At 38.1% G+C, this 24,972-nt stretch overlaps 1 protein-coding gene across 4 annotated transcripts in view; it reads right to left on the reverse strand.

Moving 5' to 3' along the window:
• LOC135703420 (uncharacterized) overlaps window positions 1-24,972 on the reverse strand; it is a 222,113-nt gene that overhangs the window by 182,119 nt on the left and 15,022 nt on the right. Inside the window, exon 2 of one of the 4 annotated variants that reach the window (XM_065224639.1) lies at window positions 22,727-23,168. In XM_065224639.1, coding sequence (XP_065080711.1) covers window positions 22,727-22,775 — 49 coding nt within the window. In that variant the 5' untranslated portion in view covers window positions 22,776-23,168. Of the gene's footprint in view, window positions 1-22,726; window positions 23,344-24,972 lie in introns of those variants that run through there. The other 3 variants (XM_065224640.1, XM_065224641.1, XM_065224638.1) reach the window with 3 other exon arrangements.

A 24,972-nucleotide genomic window follows, 5' to 3' on the forward strand; every position in this document is an offset into this window, starting at 1 on the left:
TGAAGTCAGCATCCGTGATTTTCACAGAACATGTATAATATGAATTCGATTGGATTATCCTGCAGCGTTGCATCCATTCGTCGCACATTGCAGAGCAACTAATTTCATGAATTTTATTAATTAAAACTAGTGCCCTGCTAGCATTCCAGTCCTGATGGCAGGCATACCGTCAGCATAATGTTTACAGTAGTAATTTTAATTTTGATAAGCACTTCGTTCGGGAACAACAAAACAAAAGCGCAGTGAAACTACTCTAAAAATCGCGCTACAAAAAAGCTGATGCTTTCTACGTGGAATTGCTCTCTGCTGTTGAACTTTTCACAGCTAGTTGGGATAAAATATGACTACAAACAGGGTAACGTTTTCTCACCTTTTAAAGAGCTTCCCGGTGAAACATAAACTCTATCGGCCATAGAGCACAACACATTTTACCTCAGAGCATTGATTGCTAGAGAGCTAGTGCAGCGAGGTTGAGTTATGGTGAAATAATGTGTACACTTTTAGCCGACTACGGATGGTATGGTTCGTTTGCTCGACCATCCAAACCAACCAAACAGAACAGCAACATCGCTATTCATGGTAGGGAAAAACATTGCTGAGCGGTGAATGTTTTTGTGCCAAACGATGAATTTCCTCCGTTTTATGGATAGCACACGTGCGGAAGTAGAAAGTTAGTAAAAATGTGAGTTATCAAAATGGTTTATGCTTGGACCATTTAGAAGTGGAATAATCATTTTCAACTATTACAGCGATCCCAGTGGACGCATTTGGAACCTTATGACGACACCCCATTAGGCATAAATATGTTAGGCATACGGATGCTAGGTATACGTATGAAATTTATGCCTTACGGCTGGCATGAAGATGTTAGACATAAATTATATATGAAGAATAGAAGGGTATGAATAATTTTTGACGGATTAGAAGATAAACCAAAATATATTATTCTGCTTGAGTTTGAGATCAATTCCATAGTTCATTTTGGGAAATATATTATAACAACAATATGGTTCACTCTTCTCTTTTCTCGGAGTCACGATTTTCGACCAACAAAAGCGCATTCGCGTCAGAAAAGGCATCTAATGTATTCTAACAAAAATTGCGAGGAGTTCTACAAGTTACCACAGATACTTAAAACTAAACTTCGCGTTCCCACAAGTATCTACAAGCTTAAGCAATGTGCACACATGGGGGGAAGAAGCATACACAGATAAAAATTCTGAATTTTAATTGTGATGTAAACATTCATTCACGTAGGCTTGTATTTCATTTCACGCAACCGAGCAACTTGCAAACAATGTTGTTTACAAAGATGGGCTTTTGTACACAATATTTGCTACATTGCATGAAATGTGTCAGAACTTGACATGATATATAATATAAACGTATGTACGTATATGATATCTCAAATAACAATTTTGGTTGTATGAGGGTTCTGTAGACCATGATTTAGACTTGTAGCATGCTTTAAAACCTCAATAAAACTTGTAATGTTACTTGGGATGTGACGCTCCATTTATGTGCATCATATTGAACAGAAATTTACGCTACTTTTTCGAACTGTGTATAACCGAAGACAACAAATGAAGAAGACTGGCAACTTTGCCATAATCCAAGCGACAGATACAGTAGCGCTGCGCTTGAGTGAAGGTAGAAGCAACGCATAGAAAAATAATCAAATACACAAACCTTTCTTCTGAGGATTTGTACGCGATTGTACCTGTCTCATAGCCTTCGTATGAGAAAATGGAAGAGTTGCCAGTCTTCTTAATATGAAGTCTTCGATATAACACACGGAATTTATTTTATAGCTTGTTCTTTTTGTCATGGAAATTTGTGCCATTGAAATCAAATCAAAATAGGCGTAGCAAAAGAGCCTGTGTTGTGATTGTTTCAAATTGTTCAGTGTTCAGTGAGCATATGTACTTTTCTGTTTTATATTTTAACATACCACTAAATATTTCGACAGAAACCTTGGTTAACGGTATCTTTCAATACGGATTTGAGTATATTCAATGAATGAATTTAAAAAACGATGTCCCATTGTATAAGATAGCTGGATACGACAGTTTTTCATAAATTACTTTACGCAAGATTTCAATACCGCCTTGTGGATTCTTGTTCAACTGTAAGAAAAGCATAAACAAACTGCTTGGCTCCCAATGACGGTTTATGACAGCATGATTCTGTCTCCTTTTGACGTTCATATTATTCAGGTCTGGTTCTTCCTCCCAGGTGCTTACTTTTTTCCTGATTATAGTACTGATCAAAATAAAGTGCGCACCTCTGATAATGACAAGGTTTTTGATTTTCTCAATATTTATTACAGACAGTTTTTTTAAGTGTTCGCACGAAGTTAGCATTATAGATTTACTATCCAAATGTGCTTTGTTCCTGGTCATCATAGTGGTTAACTATTTGATTACAACATTTATTGGGAAACTGTCCAATTCTGAGTGGACAAAATCAAGTACGCATTACAATAAATTCAGCATTTTCAATGCTTATTCTTAAAATTAATACTTAGCATGACCACCTTTTGCTTCAATGACAACTTGCAAGTGTCTTGGCATACTTTCAACAAGGTCCAATCCAATTCAAAATAGACCATAAGTGTTCAACAGGATTCAACCCAGGGTTTTGGGCCAGCCATGTCAATAGTTCGACACGAGAAACACGGAAGTAGGCAGAGGTTTTGACGTATCAAACATCAAATTCTTTCTTCGTTAGAAACCAAAGTTTTTGAAACTTTGGGAGTTTCTGTCGAAACCAAATTTGGACAACTTACGTTTATAACTGCCTATTTGCCTTTAAAATGCGCAAAGCAGCAAATTTTTATTCTCAAGGGTCACCTTCAGAAACCCATCATACGTATAGGTCTAAATTCATTTACTTATTTATTTCGTCAAGCAAAAGCAGACTACATACAATGGTTACAATGTTTTACTAACATACTATGCATTATTTCTATTATGTTTTAGTCGGTTTTTAATTTCTTCTTTTAAAATAGTGATGCTAATGACTTCACAGTGTAGATTATACTGTCGCATCATTCCATTGAAGGGGATATTTTTTGCGTAATTTTTTTCTGTGTGATTTTTCTGAGAATAATTTTCGTGTTCTTAGATGTCGACAGGGTGTGTAGAAGTTTAATTGTGAAATTCTTCATAATTGGTAATTTTAAAGCAAAACACCGCCCTTGGTAATATTCTATTTGATGATTGTTCTGCAGGTTATTACACTATTCAATATCCAAATAGCCTAACATGCTTTTCTTCAGCGAGAAATCCCTCAACTATTGATTTGGTAACTGATTCATGTCAACTTTGTAACCAATTAGTTACCCATGTTGTATTCGGTTCTGATCACCTTCCAGTAACTTTTGAAAAATAATTTCTAATCCCAACAGCTCTACTTTCAATTACCATAGAACTGGGGGCAATATCGAACATTACTGGAATAAAGCTTTGATCTAAACATTCCTTTGTAAACCAAAGATGAAATTAATTATGCTCAGGAATATCTGACTACTTTCATAGTTGAAAGCAAAAGCTGCCTCAGTACCAAAATGCAAGGTTACATTCGATTCAATTATAATAAACGATGACCTTGATCCATCCTCTTGATCCATCTGAAAAATGTCCGTAGGAGGCAATATCAAAAAACACGCGATCCGGCCATGAAATTTGTCGAGCGGAATTTGCAAAAACAAATTAAAAAACGATTCTCTACACTGAGGAGTAAAACTTTTGAAAGTATTGTTTCGAAATTAGACCCGAGTTCCAAACCCTTTTGAAAACATAAAAATATTGAAAAAAAACCTCAAAAGCCTATTCTAGCTGTAACGATCAGGAATTTTGTATAAATTTGTATATAATTTAATAGGTTCAAATTATTTGAATTAAATTCCTTATGGTAGGCAGTAGGAATACACAAGCATTTTTCTGCTGAAATCTTTCCTAAGACGGGTCCATTTAATTTATGGATAAGGTAGGAAAGGGACAACGGCACTTCTATCTGCCAAGTTATCTTTCGTGTCTTTGGACTCACGAGTACACGATGGCTTTCGAGAAAGATGGACTTCCGGTCCGTCCAAGCCTTACATTTCCTTAATCTGAGGATTCACAGGCTCGATCATTTCCCGAATTTCCCGGTAAGTGCCAACCGGCCGGAAGCGGACAGATCCGTAATCACATCGGTCCGAGGAGGCTCGAGGGACCTTCACGTGCACACTACTAAAAAGTCATGTAAATTTTGGTTCCCTGAGACCGACACATGTAAGTGGGCCTTTTGACATAAGAATCAGTTGAAAGAAACGTGAAAATCAATTCAACCAAACGTTCTCTTCGTCGACTAGCTGCTGTTTCGGTTTGAGAACACTTAATTTTACATGAAATATTTCTTTACGTTCTATGATTTACGTCCTATGTGGATTACGTCTCGTGTAAAAGTATTTATTTCTAAGTGTGTGGACAGAATCCACACGCCAGCTTGTCATCAAAATCGGCACGGCATAGTAGCCGCCATCGTATCGGCGTGCGAAACGCCGAACCGCCATTTGCCACCGTCATCAAAGGGGTGACGAGGGTGGGGCTTATTTTTCAAAATCTTTTGGGGACACGTTTTCTCATGTGGAAAATGATTACTAGGGCCAAACGAACAACATATCCGAAAATGAGCGTTTTTCGTTAAGATTTAGAGGTGGCGCCAGAGGCCTAAGTCCAATATATCGAACGAAGCTGATTTTCGAACAAGTCTAGTGCGTCTTTAAGTAAACACGTGATATCTTTAACCATTTTCGAGATATACGGCATAGCAGGTTTGGACTTACACCCACGAATATGATCTAGTGCAAACAGTAATCTTGGCAGTTCTAGATGCAGTGACCGTATAAGTACGATACAGATCGAGCGAGAACGCGAGACTGAGAGAGAGAGCAAGAGAAGAGAGTGAGAGAGAGCGAGATACGACAGTGAGAGAGAGAGAGAGAGCGAGAGAAGAGAGAGAGAAAGAGAATGATTAATTAAATGTGTTCAATATATTTGTTTGAAAATGTATTAATCCATAAAATCCAATTCTCGAATATGACCTCACTATGACGAATACTTATCAACAATAGAACTTTTCTTCAAGTCAGCTAGGTTTTTCTTGTGGAAGTTAACGTTTACAATAAGATTCTGGAAACTTTCTTCGTTTTGAGTTACATTACGATTATAATCATGAATTTGCCGGATAACCCTTTCAGCGTGGTCGTTTACGACTTTCAAATTATCGACAAAGTTCATACCATGAATATAGGTTTCATTCTTGATCCAGGACGATTCAGGGACAATGAGGAAACTGCTGTTCATACCTAGTGTATCAAACAATTTTGCTTTGATAAACATTTCAAAATGTCCTATCTGCATTTATCGATTCTTTTCCGTTAATAACTCAGCTGTAAAAGCTTTCCCTATTGTATTTGACGTTTGGGATGCTAGATAAGAATCTCCTTTATCAAACTATGTTGTAATCTGTTTGCATAGCAGTGGTTATCAAAAGAGATAGTCGATGAAGAGAATCGATCAAAGCAGATAGGACCATTTGAAATGTTCAACGAGATTTATTCATTCTCTCTCTCTTCTCTCACTCTCTCTCTTACACTCTCGCGTTCTCGCTCGATCTGTATCGTACTCATACGCTCACTGTATCTAGCACTGCCAAGAATACTGTTTGCGCTAGATCATATTCGTGGGTGTAAGTCCAAACCTGCTATGCCGTATATCTCAAAAATGGTTAAAGATATCGCCAAACGTGTTTACTTAAAGACGCACTAGACTTGTTCGAAAATCAGTTTCGTTCCATATATTGGACTTAGGCCTCTGGCACCACCTCTAAATCTTAACGAAAAACGCTCATTTTCGGATATGTTGTTCGTTTGGCCCTAGTAATCATTTTCCACATGAGAAAACGTGTCCTCGAAGGATTTTGAAAAATAAACCCCACCCTAGGGTGACGCTTTCTACGCGATCATTGAACGCGACAGCGAGTGCGTCGAACCCGCCGACCAGTCATCGACTGTGACCGTTGGCAGAAACCCACGTAAGCTACTATAAGCCATCATCTGGTGAGTCAACCAAGCTTTTATCTTTTTTCTGGAGTGTGGCGTCTGGTGAGGGCGCCACGGAGTAGTTATTTGAGTCGAGTTTCGTAACGACTTGCCGAAACTCGTTACTCGTCGATTCCGCTAAAAGCATGCGCGCGTAATTCGACGCTGCAAATCATTGTCACCAGGAGCACATGCCTTGGTAGAGCTGAGCTACCGATTTGTGACGACACCCAACAACACATAACACCGAGCACATGAGCCCATGAGAGACAAAAACGAGAATGAGAGTATGCTATGGAGAGAGAAAAACCGCACACAGTAGGAGAGCGAATAGGAACAAACACACAGAAACAGAAATAAAACGAATTTTGTACAAATGTAAATAAACAGTATTAGGCACTCAATATATCGTCGTTCATGTTATAAATAAATCAGTGCCAACATTTCAAAGGGGCGTAATTGCTTTTGTAAACAATGATTTTAGCCGTCAAATTCTCGCGAATGAAATCTTATCTCTCTTCAAAATTACAATGCTAGCTGGTAGAGGAAACATTTCTCTACAATAGTTGGGTAAAGAAGAACTGCATTATAACACACCATCGACTGGAAATGCTCTCGCAACGTGGGGCTTTAGGTAGTGATTAAAACGTCGCTAGAACTATTCCACAGCCGCAGTCAGTTTATGAGCAAAAAGAGGGACGCACATTTTTGCCTGTGGACTTGGAGACATACTTCAAGTCCCCGCGTACATCGTACGGGTTAGGCAAAAATGTGCGTCGATCTTAAAAAACTGTCGCATTAATGGCCCTTCGCTCATTTTCAACTTCTATTCAATTTTCATACTGCCGTACTCTAACGGAACTATCCACCTACCCTCTTCTAAAGATCATTCTCTAGCTAATAAATCATCACACTAAAAGCTTCATGTTAGCATTTCCAACCAACTCTGAAAATCGTTAACTTCGCGTATGAAGTAACATAAATGCAACTAACCATATATGTACCTTCCTGCACCTAAGAAAAATTCATGCGTCGAAAATATGGTGAAAAAAGTGAATTTTTTTTATCAATAATTCCTTCAATTATAATGCTTGGAGTATATTATATTTTCGAGACAGTTGTGTATTTTTACCATCCAAACAACTTTGTGGAACATTGTGAAGATGTAGAAGTTAAAAATAAATACATTTAGCTATAAAAACTATAAATGGTGTGATTTTCTTTTAATAGACTTGGCCAGAATGAGCGTAATTTAGGTAAGCAAATAAAAACAATATTCAACCAGGTATAAATTTGCGCCATACCATAAATTAATTGTCAGTAATCGTCGATTGAAGAGATAAATTTATTATTTTATCGGAAGAGCACAGTACTGCCCCATTGAAAGTATATCAGCATCCATTACAAAAGCCAGAATCCCTGCAAAACGATGTACCAAGCTTATGTTAACCTTTCCGCATGAATGGTCAAACGTTTGTGTTCTTTTCATATGCATAAACATGCAAAAAACGAAAACATGCTGTGTAGGATAAAACACGTCCCAATGCTACACATACCTTGGTGGAAGCCAAAGAACAGTCCCGAAATCTAGCCTAGGCTAGCTCGCCACAACAATGGCTCTAATGATGCATAAGTGATAGTACAGTCTGTACTACACTGTTAGGTGCTCTTGTGGTTGTGTTGCTTTGGAAATTAATACCGCAATCCTATACATCACCAGTTGCGTTGTTCTATACACGCAATGCAATTAAATACCTTAAATGAAGGGTGGGAATCACAGCACTTTAAAGCAAACCTGCTACAGACGTAATAAGTGCTGTTGAAATTGAAGCACGGAATAACTTCTGTTGGTTTATTTTTCTACCATCGAGGCTGGGACAGACGGCAGCCACAGCAACTAATAATTAATGACTTCTGTCATTTGGCTTTTCAACCTGCAGTTGACTAATCGTTCTTATATCATATAAGCAATAAAAAGTATATCGACATTCCGTGTTAAAGTGCATTATGAATGGCCAGCAGTACACAAACTAAATTGTATGGGAAAAACTAATAACAATATCCTATCGTGGAGGTCCTTAAATGCGATGACACAGTACTTTGCTTTGCAGGAAATTAAACTGCACTTTGGAGCCGTCCATCAACGGAAGTGGCATTTGTAGGGAAACCCCCACCCTCGTCATCATCTCTTTTGTATTTATTTGGTCACATCACCTCGTCGTCGTGTCGTTGTTACCACGTGTCAAACCGTCCAAACCGGATGGTTCTAGTTTAAGCAGGACGTCCGCAATTCACATTACATTGCGGCTAATGAGCATTGCTCTTGGCGGCATGACGTTAATATGCGTTTAGGATTTGCTGCTGCTGCCATATGTGGGCGTGTGTGGGTGAGCAGCCCACGGATTGTGGTGGTATCGATTTTTCATCAGTATAATTTAGCGGTGAAAATGTCATTTTCGTTCATGTGAGATAATTTGGTAAATTATGGCATCCAAAATGTTCAATACACTTAAGTACCCGATTTCCTGGAAGGCATGCAATTTCGGGTTAGTGGCCGATGTTTTTTTTTTATTAAAAATCGATAACCAACGTGTTTGAGGCATAATTGGTTGTTGGTAGCTAACAGTTATGTCATGTTGATTCCGCTTATTATAGGTACTCACAATGGTTACCCCGATATCTTGGGGATACCCAAAGAAATATTCAAAGAAGCCTAAGCGTTTTTTAGGTGAGAATCTTGAACAACTTTCTCGATGAATTTCTTTGGCAGGTAAATTCCAAACCATATAAGTCTAGAATCTTGCTAGATAGTTGGAAATTCGATTATTTTTTTCATTTTCAATTCATTGTCAAAAAATGTGTGTTTTTTTACTAATTTAAGGCAACTCCTTCTAATAGTAGTTTTTTTTTTTTTTTTTAATCTAGATCGTTTATTTGAAACAATGACGTTAGCTGCTTGGAGCCGATAATTCAATTTTGTTACAGTAAGAATTGAAATTAAATCGAAGTCTAGTATGAACAGGAATCATACAATTATCAAGGTCATACAATTATCGAGCCAATGGTATCAAGTACGTTGGTGCCTCAAAAATCCAGCGGCCGAAGTTATTGGAGCGTGAGGAAGAGCCAGAGTAGCAGCAGGGCTGGACCTATACAACCTGCCATGGATAAAAATTTGAATTCACCCCAACGCTTGGAATCTCGATGACCGATGCAAGGTCCTGGAATTCGGTTCAGAATCCTGTGCCGCAAGGTCGTAGGAAACAGTATGCAATAATTCGATCTCTGTGCGACCGATGACATCAAATCCTACCACTCACCTACAGATTTAATCTCATCAAACAGTTCTGTCAGGTAATTTGGAATATGTATGTATATATCCTGGCAAAGCCAGGATTTCAGAAAATGCACTCTGAGGGTTTATTTTCATTTCTTCCAACGGTTCACGTCAACGTTAGTACAATACAATCGTTGACATCCACTATTGACCACCCTGGGCCGAACAGCTTCCAAACCAACGGTAACCAGTCCGTTGGTGCCTCATGAGCTAACCAGTTAGCCAGCAGTCCAGCGATCGGAATGGCTGGGGCATGAGGAAACGCCCAATATCTGCTGGTGACCACTCAGGTTCGAACAGCTTCCTACCCAATGGTATCGAGTTCGTTGGTGCCTCACGAGTTACCAGAGAGCCATAAGTCCAGCGACCAGAGTCGCTGAGGCATGAGGAGTCAAGGCCGTTGCGCTTTCAAAATTCGCACAGCAACAGTCAACAGGTCTGCAGTTTGAAGTCAAGAATCGAAGCAATCAGTAAACAGCAGTGCCAGTGAACTAGGTATCAGCAACCACCGGAAATTATATTGGAGTACGGATGTCAGTATCAACAGTGAACGGAAGTGTCAGTAGCAGACCTAATACAGTATACAGTTATTTACTCAGATAAGCACGAACTCTAGAGAGGATGTGAGCGTAACTGAGTGAATAACATCCCATCAAAACAACAGTGAACATAGTCCACAAGGGAAGCCATCACTCGATGCATGCAGCACAGTTCAGCTCACAATAAATGTCGATACAAGAAGCTTTATCAGGTAGCATGCAAAGCGTATTGGATAAAAAGCGTAGGATTTGAAGTCAAGTTAGGACAAGTAGAATATGTTTGTTTGAAAGGTGTGCCAATCAATCGTATCAGCGTAGAAATGTTTTACTGTTACAAGAAGGATTCGAGCAGTTCTGAACTATTCAAGAATAATACGGTCACCTAAACTAAAAGCCATTTTCTTACGGTTCGGTTTTACCGCGCAATTATAACAATCTCAGAAGACTATAAAAGGTCGATACTGCCCCAGACTGTTTAGTATTAGTCTTAAGTTAATGTAAAGTAGTTATCGTAAACTTAGATTAAATGTACCTGACAATACCGGAGCTAAGTGTTCCGTGTTAAACACTCCGAATACGGTGGGTAAAATACTTTACGCCGACCACGAAGCCTCCGAAAAACGTGTAACAGCAAGTTTTCAATGACATAACTTAGACATTTCTTGAAAATTTTCAAAAATTGTGGTACCTCTAGAATTCCTCGGCTCGGTAGATTATTTTAGTTGCAGAAAGATTGAAAATAGGGTCGTTTACATTTTTTCAAAAGCGAAAAGAGTCGTTACACGTTTTATTTTTTTTTTTTTTAAATTGCGTTTATGGGTTTTGCAAATTCCTTAAGATCCATAATCTAGATTAATGGGCACAAATGTTCTTAACTAACCAGAATACAGTCATGGTTCATATATATATATGGAACCTGGAGATAACGGAACCGTCCTCGAAAGATCTGGAACATCCGTAAAAGTGGTCTATCCATAAACCTGATCCTAGAACTCCACGGTTTTTTTTTTTCTAAAATATTAGGAACTGTGATATAAGAAAGAATTTGGGTTCATAACATAAACATGGACCAGGATGGCCATAGGACCGTCCTGCGGAAGATCCGGAACATCCGGAAAGTGTTCAATCTATGGAATTGATCCTAGACCTCCACGGTTTTTTTTTTCGAAAACACTTGGAACTGTCATATATAAATTAATTAGGGGTCATGATATAAACATGTACCTAAAAGGCCATGAGACTGTCCTCCGGAAGAGCTGAAACATCCTTAAAAATGGTCAACCCATGAAACTGATCCTAGAGCTCCACGGTTTTTTCGAAAGCATTAGGAACTGTGATATAAGAAATAATTTGGGATCATGACATATACCTGAATAGTACCATCCTCCGGAAGATCCGAAACATCCATAAAAGTGGTGCATCCATGAAACTTATTCTAGAGCTCCGCAGTTTTTTCGAAAACACGTGGAAATGTAATATATGAAAGAATTTTGGGGTCATGACAAACATGGACCCTGATAGCCATGAAACTGTCCTCAGAAAGATCCTGGAACATCTGTAAAAGTTGCCAATCCACGAAACTGATCCTAGAGTTCTGCGTTTGGCAAGTGGCCCAAGATCCATAAATTAGATTAATGGGCTCAAATGTTAATAATTAGCCATAATACAGTCATGGTTCCTATATATGGATCCTGGAGACAACGGAACGGTCCTCCGGAAGATTCGGAACATCCGTAAAATTGGTCAATCCACGAAACTGATCCTAGAGTTCCGAGGTTTTTTTTGAAAACATTAGGAACTGTGATATAAGAAAGAATTTGGCTTCATGACATAAACATGGACCCGGGTGGCCATGTGGCCGTCCTCTTGTAGGTCCAGAACATCCATAAAAGAGGTCAACCATTGAAACTGATCCTAGAGCTCCGCAGTTTTTTCAAAAACATTAGGAACTGTGATATAAGAAAGAATTTGGGGTCATGACATAAACATGCACCGTACCTGCATGGCCATGGAATCGTCGTCAAAAGATCTGGAACATCCGTAAAATGGTCAATCCATAAAATTGATCTATGAGTCCCCGGTTTTATCGAAAACACGTGGAACTGTGGTATAAGAAATAATTTGGGGTCTTCACAAAACATGGACCCGAATGACCATGAAACCGTCTTCCGGAAGATCCGTAAAAGTGGTGCATCGATGCGTCTAGAACTTCGCGGTTTTCTCGAAAACACTTCAAACTGTGAAGTTTTCGAAAAAATCACAGTTTTTTCGCAGTCTCATGTATGAAACACTTTTACGGATGTTCCGGATCTTTCGAATGACTGTCAAATGGCCATCCACGTTCATGTTTATGTCACGACCCCAAATTCATTCTTATAACACAGATCCTAATATTTTTTGAAATAAACTGCAGAGCTCTAGGATCAGTTTCATGGATCTTTCGGAGGATGATCCGATGGCCATCCGGGCCCATTTTTATGTCACGACCCAAAATTCTTTCTTAAATCACGCTCCCATGGCCATACGGGTCCGTGTTTATGTCATGAACCCAAATTCTTTCATATATCACAGTTCTTAATGTTTTCAAAAAAACCTCGGCACTCTAGGATCAGTTTCGTGGATTGACCAATTTTACGGATGTTCCGAATCTTCCGGAGGACCGTTCCGTTGTCTCCAGGATCCATATATAGGAACCATGACTGTATTATGGCTAATTATGAACATTTGAGCCCATTAATCTAATTTATGGATCTTAGGCCACTTGCCAAACCCATAAACACTCCTTTAAAAAAACGTGTGGCGGCTCTTTTCGCTTTTGAATAAAGTAAGCAACCTTATTTTTAAGCTTTTTACAATCAAAATAATCTACAGAACCTAGGAATTCGAGAAGTACCACAATTTTTGAAATTCAAGACCAACAATTGAAATGGCCTTAACTCCATTTTGTAAACAAACCTTGTACGGCCATTTTCTCGCGCACCGAAGTCCGCAAAGGCAAACCAACACAATGAACAGGTAGGGGAAATTCTCCTCTACCCGATTGTGGTTTAGGTTTGCGAATGAAAGTTTCGGTTCGCGAGAAAATAGCCTTACAATGTTTGTTTACAAAATGAAGTTAAGGCCATTTCAATTGTTGGTCTTGAATTCATCAAGAAATGACTAAGTTATGCTATTGCAAACTTGCCGTTACACGTTTTTCGGAGGCATCGTATTCGGAGTGTTAATAAACTGACTAGAAGTTAAATTACTCCGTGTTATTCGTGTTGTGCATTCTTTGAAAAATAGTGGACAAGTCCAATCATCAATTCCCTTGTTCTTGTTCGTACAATGATTGTCTCAGAACTGACCAAATTCATGGCACCGAATCAACAAACGTTTGAATGTGCGCGAACAGAACCCTATAAAAGCGTTGCAGGATTTGACGTTTCTGAAAGGTAAGTATGAAATATTTAATAACATAGTCTCTCACAACGAGATTGCTAACCGCAACCAAGGAATATTTCAAAAGCAGCCTGGAAAGGTTTTCAAATTTTTGAAGAGCTGATCAATTGTGGCATTGGATTTTGGATTGGAGACGGTGAAACGTAAGTTATCTATTTTCTGATTTCCTCGACATCTTCGTTAATTAACATTAATGCAAGAGCCACATGTGAAAAGGGCATACAAGCTTTTTGTAAACAAACCTTTGTAGACCCTCTTCTTGCCAACCGAGGGTCGCCCACGCAAATTAACCACATAATCGGGAAGGGGAAAGCTTCCCCTATCCGGTGATGTTGATGGTTTGCGTTGGTGTCATATGGGTGGCGAGAAAAGGGCATAATAAGGTTTGTTTACAAAAAGCTTGTATGCCCTTTTCACATGTGGCTCTTGAATGTATGCATGCTATAGCATCTCGTTAATATAATTCCACCTGTGTTGCAACCGGAAGAAGAGATTTAGTAGACGAATTTCATTCTGGAGGAGGAACAGAGCATGCAGCATCATCGTGAATGTTTAGGAACCATTTTTTTTTTTGTGATCCTTGTCGGGTGTTTTCATCACTGCGACCATTTTTGTGATCTATTGTGATCTATTGTGATTTATTCCTTATTTGTTTTAGCTATATCATGATGCCGTATCACTATTATTAGGAGTGATTGCCATTGTTCGACTAATAGCATTATCCCAGCAAGGCATTACACTTCAAATAAAGTTCACTGACGTACTGGGAGTTGTTCTCTAAATTTCAAAAGGTTCTATCAGCCCTTGTCGAAGAACTTACGCCTTTTATTGAAAATTACTGGCATAGCAAATGTTCCGAGTCTTCCTTTATTATACCACAGAAGCGACGTACATCATCTTGAAGTTTTCCAATCAGCTTCAAGTGATAACGGCTCGGACTGTTATATGCTAAGATCTTTCTTAGAAAGTTCCACGATTTTGTGGGTCACAGAAATGTTTGGATTAATGAATCGCTTGGTCTGTCTAGCAATAGAAGTGTTCTTCCAGTTTTCCTCCACTTTTGAAGATTCCCACGCTTTTAGCTCCATTCTAAGAGATGCAGCCAATAAGCCACAAAAGTGCTCTAGCCCTATGAACTTATGAGAAGATCCGAGTCTTGCTAGTGAATCAGCTCTTTCATTTCCGTCAATCCCGCAATGACCAGGAACCCAGTATAAGTTATGACAAGACAATTTTTGAAGTGATTGAACACACTCCCAGACAAGTTTTGATGTACATGTCGCCGATTTTAAAGCATTTAGAGCAGCTTGACTGTCGGACATTATGCATATTGTTGAACTCTTATAGTTTCTACGGAAACATATAATAGAACACTCTAAAATTGCTTGGATTTCAGCTTGGAACACAGTTGGCCCACAGTCTGCCCATAGAAACCGATATGTGTACTCCTGGGCCAGTTACTCCTGCTCTTACTTGATTGTTCAATCTTGAACCATCTGTATAAAAAAACAATCGATCCTGGACGAAGAATCGGCATTGGCGTAGCTAATGGGGGTGCCGGCCCCCTGACCCCCCCCCCCAGAGTTGTCTAGGCCCCCTCCAGAATTTTCGGTTTTTTTTTGTTTTGACTCACCGGTATTTTGTCAAGCTTGTTAAGTTCGATGCTACTATTTAACAGTGATTAATAAAATTGAACCACCAACAAAGATTTTTTCAAGTCCTTTATGTTGATTACTTTTTTTATGTTCTATACTAGAAGAAACAATTTTGAGAAATTATATTATATCAAATCGATGGCAATAAAACGTCTTTAGGCCATGAGCCCAGGGATTTTTCTTTAGCTTTTGGGAACTTCGTAAAACTTCAAATAGAAGTTCAGGGAAGATCGTAGAAATTAAGTAAACTTGGTAGAAATTCTGGGAGCTTCATAGACCTTCAGAAAAATTCGTAGAAAAAAAAACTGCGTAGAAGTATAAAAGTCATTTAAATTTGAGAGCTTCGTAGAAGTTATTGGAACATTATTTTATTTTAGGGAGGCTCATCATTGATCGGAAACCTCTACATATTTTCATGTTCTTTTTTTTTTGCCTCATGGACTTCGAAAAGTTGTGGAAATTACGTACAAATTCAAGAAATTTCGTTCATGTTTGCGGAAAATCAACGAGAAACGTAGCATTTTGAAGAGCTGTGTAAAACTTCATATAAGTGAAAGGAATTTTGAAAAAGTTCAACTTCTTCAACAACTTCTAAGAACTTCAGGAATCTTCGCTTCAGTTTAGGGAACTTCGTTGCTGTTTGTCAGAGATCATAGCTCCATCAAAGCTCCATGAATTTCTTTGAGGTTTTAGGAACTTCGCTGAATTTCAAAGAACTTTCAAGGTGTTCAAGAATATTTGTAGATGTCTTAGGTGTCTTTTCAGAAGTGCAAATATGTTCAGAGATCTTTGTAGAATTAAAAGGGATGGAAAAATATAGAATTTGGAATAAACTCAGGAAACTTCGTAGAAGTTGAGGAAATTTTGTAAAACTAAGGTTTGTAGATGTTCAGGAAACGTTGCATAAGTTTTACAGCTAATGGAATCAGATGGAATCTTGAATGATTAATCGTGATTTTATGGTCATATTTGTACATTCTCTATAGGGAGGACCCGTGCCTTGGTGATTTAGCTATATTGTCAAAAATGTGCCCTCCAGCAGCTCAATTCCGGGCAGAAATTTCAATTTCTGCATATAGGGGAAATGGATGTAATGTCGGCCTAAATGGCCTAAATGGATGTAATGTCGGCCTCCGTAGAAATATAGTAAACTTGACTTTATATATAACTCCGAATGTTAGTTAGTCCGATGCATCAAATAATTTTACTCTCGAGAAATGCTATGAGTCTCAGAATCTAGGTAAGTTTCCTAAGATCTTGAATTACTAATTTTGTAGACCAGGAGATTCAAAACTTGTCTAAGTCAATAATATCGAAAACTTTTTTCATCGAAATTTTTTTATCAAGCACATTCATTTTGTGGAGTTTTTTTTTAACTTTTGATAAGGTCAAACATAATATAATTATTAAAATTCTTATTTGTTTTTAACATTAATGAATTAGATTTTTTGTGAAATAACTTACTAGGAAAAATCTTAAAATTTTATCTTAGTCTTATAATTAGGACAATTGATCTAAATTCGTTGTCTTTCGTTTGCATTTGTATCCGAAAAATTTATACTTACAATCTGTATCAGAGATATCCTTTTTTATTAGTTACAAAATCTTGAAAACATATGGGTTTGGGATCCCAAAACTATTTTTAATTTAACATTCACAATGTTAAGAATTGTGCATCTGTACATATGCATGTACGTAATTGGTGGATTTGTTAGTTATTTTTACGCTTTCGAACAATGCTTAACATTTACCATTTTTTAGTTCCTATCGATGTGTGAAGATATTTCTGATCGATTGGTGATAAATTTATTGAAATTGGTCCAGGGGCAGCTGAGTTATTGACGTTCAAAATCTTTCATAATTCGGTTACATGTTCCAGTTTCGGTTTTCACAAAGTGTACTCTCAAATATAAATCACAGACAAAGTCCTACATCAAAAAATTGTGCATCTTGAACCTTTTCCTACGTCCTAAATGTATTAAATTTATTCTTAGTGCACTTAACCTTGAAACAGCCAGAATTTTATGAAATTATAAAATTCCAACTCCTAGAATTTAATTTTGGTTCCTAAGCCTGATATTTGACTGATGGTGACATATTCAAAACCTAAAAAAAAGCTAGTTACAAAATTCATGAAATTACCTAGCTCTGAGAATGTTCTTAAGTTTGAGATGCTTACATTTACAAGTTCCGGACTGTGATTTCATTACAAAAACCATGAACAAACGATCAATGCTTGTTCAAAATCAGTAAGCGTTTAAGGCTCTCCCAATCGAGGTCCCAATCGTTGTAATGGAATAAATATAATCAAATTTATTGTTTCACGATTAAAATAATAGTAAGCCTCAATGTCATATTATTGCTCACAGAAAAAAATGTACCCAAAAATAAGTTGCCTTGACGTAATTTGAGTGAGTTTTTATTTAACCGTAGTTTTGAAAAATTAAAAAAGTGCAGCAGGCTCCCCTTAGGCCCCCTCCAGATAAATTTTCTAGCTACGCCAATGAGAATTGGACCACCAAATTGCCATGAATTACGCCCAGGGTCAAATACTTGAAAAAGTCGATTGTGTATCTTTTCTCCATCCAGTCTTCGTTGTTCCTTACTAGAGAGTTGATACTAACTGTTTTTAGAATCCTAAGATGTACTCTTAGGTCTCTTTCAAAGAGTTTCACTGACCTTCTAATCTTTAGAGCACACTTTTTGGCTTCTTATTGTACAAATTGATGCAATGGTAGCATGTAAAGCAAAGTATGCAATGCCTTCGATGGTGTACTTCTCATTGCACCTGTTATTGAGAGAGTTGCTAACCTTTGGAGTTTTTCTAACTTCTCTGAGCAACACTCCATTTTTTTTTGGCCACCAGACCAATGCACCATAAGTAACCCTGGGCTTCACAATTGCCGAGTAAATCCAATGAATCATTTTCGGTTTCAGTCCCCATTGTTTACCGAATGTTCTTTTGCATATCCATAGAGCATTACCCGAGTAGCACATTTCCGTCACAATAAGTTGCAGCAACTTGTTTATGACTGATATAAGTTGTATATAAGTTGCCACAACCGATTTGTGACAAGCGTGCTACTAGGGTACTAGCTTTGTTTATTGCCTGATCTAGTTTACTATCAAGGATTACTTCAAGATATTTGACAGCATTAGAAAGTTCCAAAAGTGTGCCTATCAATCTTTTGTTGTCTAATGAAATTTTTTTTCTTTGCGTAAATGGCACAATAATAGTTTTAGAAGGATTTATGTTCAATCCTTCTCTATAACACCATGATGAGAGAAAATTTAAGGCAATTTTCATTATGTTTGCGATAATACAATCGTATTTGCCCCGTATTTTTTTAAGGCTTTATTAAAGAGATTTTTAGCCTTAGGCTAGTTCATCTCTATATTTGCCCCGTACAATTATGAATATATCATCTGCGGAGTGAACTATTTCGAAGCCTTGGGCTATTAAATTTTTTTGAGAAAATCATCAACTATTGAAGACCACAATAGAGGTGATAATACGCCTCCTTGCGGGCATCTTTTGGTTGCTTTTACACTGATGAGTGCGCTTCCAAGGTTTGGTTAGGAACCATACTCCAACCATATAATTGAGAACAAATATAATTTTCATAGTTTTGCATGTTAGATTACATAAAAATTCATAAAGAATTTCTCAAACGGATGAATAAATTCTGGACTTATGCATAACGTTTTTTATTCGCTTGATGACAACATTCATAATGTATAATTATAAAGCTGGGTTTAGACTAGCCAAGTCAAATTATCAACTCAGTTGAATTCAATTGGCTTGAAAAGTTGAGCCTGGTTCAACTTTTTTCAATTCAAGTGAATTGATCAAGCCAGTTGAATGGCATGGTTTACACGTTCAATTCGCGTTTTGAATTCAACTGACTTGATCAATTGACTTGCCCTGTCTAAACCCAGCTTAAGTGTGTGTTTCAATTTGAAACAATCTGAATGCATCATTATAATTTAAGATTTGCATTATTATGATTTCATTACCAAATCCTTAAGAAATGCCTACGAAATAATCTGCCCAAGAAAATATATTTCATAATGTATTGTATTGAACAACATGAGAATTGCTTGTGGCTGAAGTTCAAAAGGTTTTTTCATTCATTTATTATGTGCTGTTACCTGCGTGTACACTGAGGCAAAACAATCTTAAGAATTCCAAAGGGCATGACTTATGAACCTGGACCATTTTGATTTCGTAAGATACTTATGAATTCCATAGGCATGAGTTATGCATTTCATAAGCACGACTGATTATCATAATACATGAGGTACTACGAGTGGTTTTAGACACCTTTAACCTATTCTTTTTCATGGACACTCAGGATTCGATTCCGGTCTGCTACATTTTATATTACTTTTTTCAAGTTTCATAAGCTAACTTATACATTCTATTCCATAAACCAAACTTATGATGTCCATAAGAAATCCTTTTGTCGAAATTTCATAAGTGTTTCTTATGGAATTCTAACGTTTCATTGCCTCAGTGTACACTTCCGTTTCACCAAACTATAGCACAGAAATTTTATGCTTGCCGAATGGCTCATGCACTAAACCGTCAAGGAAGAAGTCCAGCACTCGTGGTCCCACCAGTCTGTCTGGAAAGGAAACCATTTCTCGTGTCGCCGATGGAATGAAGATCAGGATTATCATGAGGAGGCTTAGCCGTACACCACTATGTTGAACGTCGCCAAAAAGTGCTAGCCGCTGGGAATCAAGACACAACAAGACTCCAAAACTAAGTGGCACGCTATTCAATCAAGATTGGCTGCATTGAAGGCGTTACCCCTAACCTATCGAAATCAACCCACCGGAAAGGAGGTAGCCGTGGTCGTCGTCTGTAAGGCATTCCGTTTTAACTTTTTGCTTAATTCATGTCATGTGCCCTGCATCTTCTGGATTTGTTCTACATCATATAAAAAAACTTTCCTTGATCAACCTACGGCAATATTTTACCTTTTGGAGTGGAATTATCTTTATTGGTATATGGTGAGTTGAATTTATTTCAAAATTATCGTGATTTCATTGCAATGTACCAGTTGTCTGTTGAAAAAATCACTACGACCAAGAACTGGAGCACCCATACGGCCAATAAAGATACAACTGATGCCTAAACTGGTGCTGGAGCTAGAGGTTTAATATCAATTAATTTGATTCTTGGGATGCAAAATCAATAGATTTAACATCGTTTTATTTTTCAAAATTATTTTAAGTTCATTCGACACTTCATTCGTATTACCGAGGATAATTTTTAAATTGATCTTCTGGTAACCATATGAGCATCGGGAAGCCGTGTTTCTGGTTGTTGTTTTGTTTTGAGTCTGCATTCCGTTGGACAATGTTCCAATTCAGTTTACTCCATTCAATGAGATAAAATGAGCCATTTTTAGTTTGCGCGGCAAGTAGATTGGCGGGGTTCATATTCACGCAGGCAAAACGTAAGAATTTCATAAGAAACACGTTGCAAATAATAAATCGGAGCAGACTTAAACCGAACCACGAAAGTTGAGATTACGGGGCCCGTGTGTTGACCACTCGTCTTTCAATGCTTGGGAAAATGAAATGGTTAATGGCGTTTAAGAGCTACCGCATGTTACTCCAAAATCATTCATAAGTCACACTTATGAAATTCATATATGTTGTTCATAAGTCGAGCCTTATGAAATTCTTAAGTCTATTTGCCTCACTGTTAAAAAGTGGTGTTCAGATTAAGAATGATCAGATTGCCGGGCGCCCACGGTAATGGTATTATTTACAACACCACATGGGGGTATCTATTTTAGTAAATGTGTCACCTACCCGATTTATTGTCAGACTGTATTTCTTGATTTCAGCGAAGCGCCTTAAAACGAATTGAGGCAAGTATTTACAGCATTTAAACCAGCGGATAAATCCAAATAATTCCACGGAATGTTTCACTTGATTGATTTCATTACCTCAAGCACTAAAGTGCCAACAACAGAAAATCTAAACTTCAGTGCACTGACGCAGTCACAACGCCCATGTCACTTGCCGCATAATCCAGTTGATTGATCAAAGCGACAGCATCACTTTCGAGTGCAATTATGTTAATCAATTTATTTATTTTGCTTTTTCTTTGCTGCCACTTGCACATTAGCACTCATCAGTCAAGCACCCTTGATGAACTATAATTATACCGCAGAAAGAGAATTTGTATACGATTAGCTTCCGAATATTTTCACATTTTCATTCCCATAAAAGCTGACAAAAATCGATAGTCTTGCTAAAACGGCCATGCATTAGCGGAGGAAAGCTTCGCGTTGAAGTTTCACTCATACACATGCCCTGGCATCTGCAGTTGCCTACAGTTAAATTAATTTACCCCAAGGCCATGATACTCCATTTTTCGCATCAATTACTTTAATTAAGTTATAATCCCTGCATTAAAAATTTACCAACAACCATGCGTCTCCGCTCAATTAGTTACAATGTGTTACGACGAGCTGCAACGTGCAGAGCAGAGCACAGCAATTCCATTTCCGCATGATGGTTGGCATCAGTTGGGTAGTAGGGGAAAATAGCCCAAAATGCACCGCAGGGCAAAACACCCGATGTGATTTTTCATAGCATTCTCGTTATTAATTCATAAATTTGACAAGCCTGCTAGTTTAATACTTAAACTAGCATTTCGGCACAAAAAAATCCCAGAATTAAGAGTGGAAATGCTGTGAAAAATCAAATCGGGCGTTTTGCCCGGGTTGCATGTGTCCCCTGTTCTATGTAGGTAACTATTAGACTGATGCAAAATTTGAAATTTTCGCTCCACAGTGCTCAAACAGTTTCAAATCAGGTCCTGCTAAGCCTCCCAAAGTTTAAACTGATTTGGTAAAAACTGACTTGGCACAAACTATTCGAAGTTTGTATGGAAATTACTATGCGAATACCAAACTTTTTGTTCATTGTTTTCTACCCATTTTCCATATTGCTTTTTTGAAAGTTTCTATAACTATTCTTACGGGAAATTTTCTAAGCTACAACTTTGCGGAATACTGTTTTTTAGCCAAATGTCAAATCAAATTTTTATTAATTGTTTAAGAGATTGATAATCTTATGGCATGATCAAGCAGCTGTTCCGTGGGCAACACTGTATTCTGCAGTGTGACATAGTAGCCATGATATTTGTGCTCTTTTGTTCGCACCAGAAACACCAAAGTTGCCTGCTGAACAGTTGAATGAGCATAATCATAAGACATCAGTGACTTGAATCATTAATAACTTTTGTTCCTTACATTTGATTGAAAAATGTTTTTCAACAAAGTTGTAGCTGAGAAAATTTACTACAATCACTGCTGTTATTTTTAAAAGCATAGTGATGTGGTGAATTGTTAGATATATATGAACAAATACATAAGTTTTCCCATAGTAATTCCCATATAAACTTGAAATGGTTTGTGCCAAGTCAGTTTCTTACTAAAGTAGTTCAAATTTTGGGAGGCTGAGCAGGATCCAATTTGGAACCGTTTAAGCACTGTGGAGCGAAAATTTCAAATTTTGCATCAGTCTAGTAACTATGCATGCTCGTGGGTACAGCAAAATCGAAAGGAAAACAACACCCCCGTCCCACCGATATTCACCCGCCACCAACCCACGTGTTACATTCTGGCACTATACTCACCATGCTCGCCTTCCTCGTCCGAATCCAAACAAATCACATCGCTTTCCATTATTTCCAGGCTGTTACATTCGCTCGCTTACCCCGACGTCGCACTACGGATAAACACTCTCGCACACTACCAGAAGCCGTCTCGTTTGCTACGTTTTAGCTATATGACTAAGCTGCGCACTATCGCCTGCACAGGAATGGAACTCCGCTGGCTGGAATTGGCAAAGGTGCGATAATCCTGTTTTGCCCACAGTTATCCTTTGCTCAACGATGTTGAAAGCATCACTTCAACAACTTGCCCACCTGCTCACGGATTGATACGTGGTGAATATGTTTTTATGCTGCAAGTGATTAGGTCAGACAGTCGGAAAAAAATTGGCTGGTATCGGATGCATGGTACGCCTTTTTCACATCATCATCGTCACCATCACCAGCATCGTTATCATGATCACACCTGTCTCATCCAGAAAATGAATCATTGGCATTGGTGTAGTAGAAAGGTACTATGCAGTCACAATCAGTCGGCAGTCAGTCGATTTATGGTGGGTTCAAAGACCACTCGGAAAGGTAACCTTTTTTCCACTAACGTAAATCACCTCACATGGTTTAACAATCAGCAATTTACACAAGATAAATAAAATCGAAAGTAATGAATTGGAAAACCTGAAAGTTTCTGATTGATTGATTCTGCAATTGCATCAGTAGCAACTGCACCACTCTCGTTGACTAGGTCCGAAACTATTATTGAGTTGCGATGGAGGCACATTCTTTTGCATGATCCTTCTTGTGATAGAAGACAAATGTAAAATCGTAGGAATGCCAAACTAAGTACATTCACAGCAATAGAAGGAATGCATCGGCATTTTGTCCAAACCCAATGCCACAAGCATTTCCCATATTGTGAGCTTGACAATAGGCATAAAGATATCGAGCAAGGCGTTCCATCCAGCCATGGAAAATGGAAACGTAGGAGAGAGCTTGGTCGGAACTATGAGCATCTGTATCTACATTTTTCATATTAGGAACATACACAACTTTCTCCGTTACTGTGGGTGGTGCCGTGTCACAAGGACTCAAGAGTTTCAAGGACCAAGTTTCCAGTTCCAGTAGCCAGCGTGGACTTCAAATTGCCAACCATGCCAGTTTGGAAATTTCCAAAGACTCTTGAAACATGTAAATGTAGGGCAGATAATATTCTTAAATTATAGGGTAGTAGTGTAAAAAACGCCCCCTTACATTTATATGAATATAACGCTTATTTAAATGCAACAATGAATGGCAACCAAAACAATTAGTGAGAGCACTCTACTGTGCAAGTTTGACAGCTGGCAAGTGTCTAGAATCTGGATTTTCTGTGGAAGGTTATCAATGATTCCCATGGTAGCGGTCATTTGCCAATCATCATTTCAATTAACGGTTTCGAATCAACAGATACGCTTCCACCATTGGAAGAATATCGATTCCTTGCCGATTTGATATACAAAAGTTCACTGGAAGCACAAAAAAGAAAGTTCCAAGTGCACCCTTCTAAAGGAGACCAGCCACTGGATGGGACGAAGGATGCACAAAATTGTATGTAGAAAAATTTGATGCTTTCAGAGGGACTCTCACGAGAAACCTCAATAGGCCCCTTTGAGGGTGGCTCGCAACATGCGTAACCGCTCATCTTCTAATAAGAGTGAAGAATACTCCAACCGATGTTTGTCTAAAAAATGTCTGTCCGGACTCAGTTCCAGCACAACATATTCTTCGAGAAGCGTCTCTAAGCGGCGGCTCTCTGGATAGACCATTCACAATGCTGGAATTCTCTATGGCTCTTCCTTCATGGAAAAACTCCTCCCATGTATCGCAAAACGAGGCTAGACTTATTCAATTCCTTAATAGAAAACAACACTATACCGCCTAAATGGAGACAGGTCAAAGTAATAATTATTAAAAAAAAAACCTGGCAAACCAGCGTCTGACCATAATTCATACCGCCCAATTGCTATTCTTTCGTGCATTAGGAAATTGTTTGAGAAAATGATCCTTAGGAGACTCGATCAGTGTGTCATATAACTTGCTATCAAATACACAATTTGGATTCCGGATTCCAAAGGAACAAACGATTGTCTAGCGCCTTTGCGCACAAGGAGCAATTGGCTTTGAAGTATTCTTGGACATTAAAGGGGCTTCTGTCAGACAACCAGAAAGCACGTATATTCAAAGTTGTTTTCGTGATATACAAACATATATACAAACAAACAATTCGTATAGAA

Source organism: Ochlerotatus camptorhynchus, unplaced genomic scaffold (genome assembly GCF_037179485.1).
Source record: "Ochlerotatus camptorhynchus isolate MF236.1 unplaced genomic scaffold, CSIRO-AGI_Acam_v1.1 ptg000213l, whole genome shotgun sequence".
NCBI lineage: Eukaryota > Metazoa > Arthropoda > Insecta > Diptera > Culicidae > Ochlerotatus > Ochlerotatus camptorhynchus.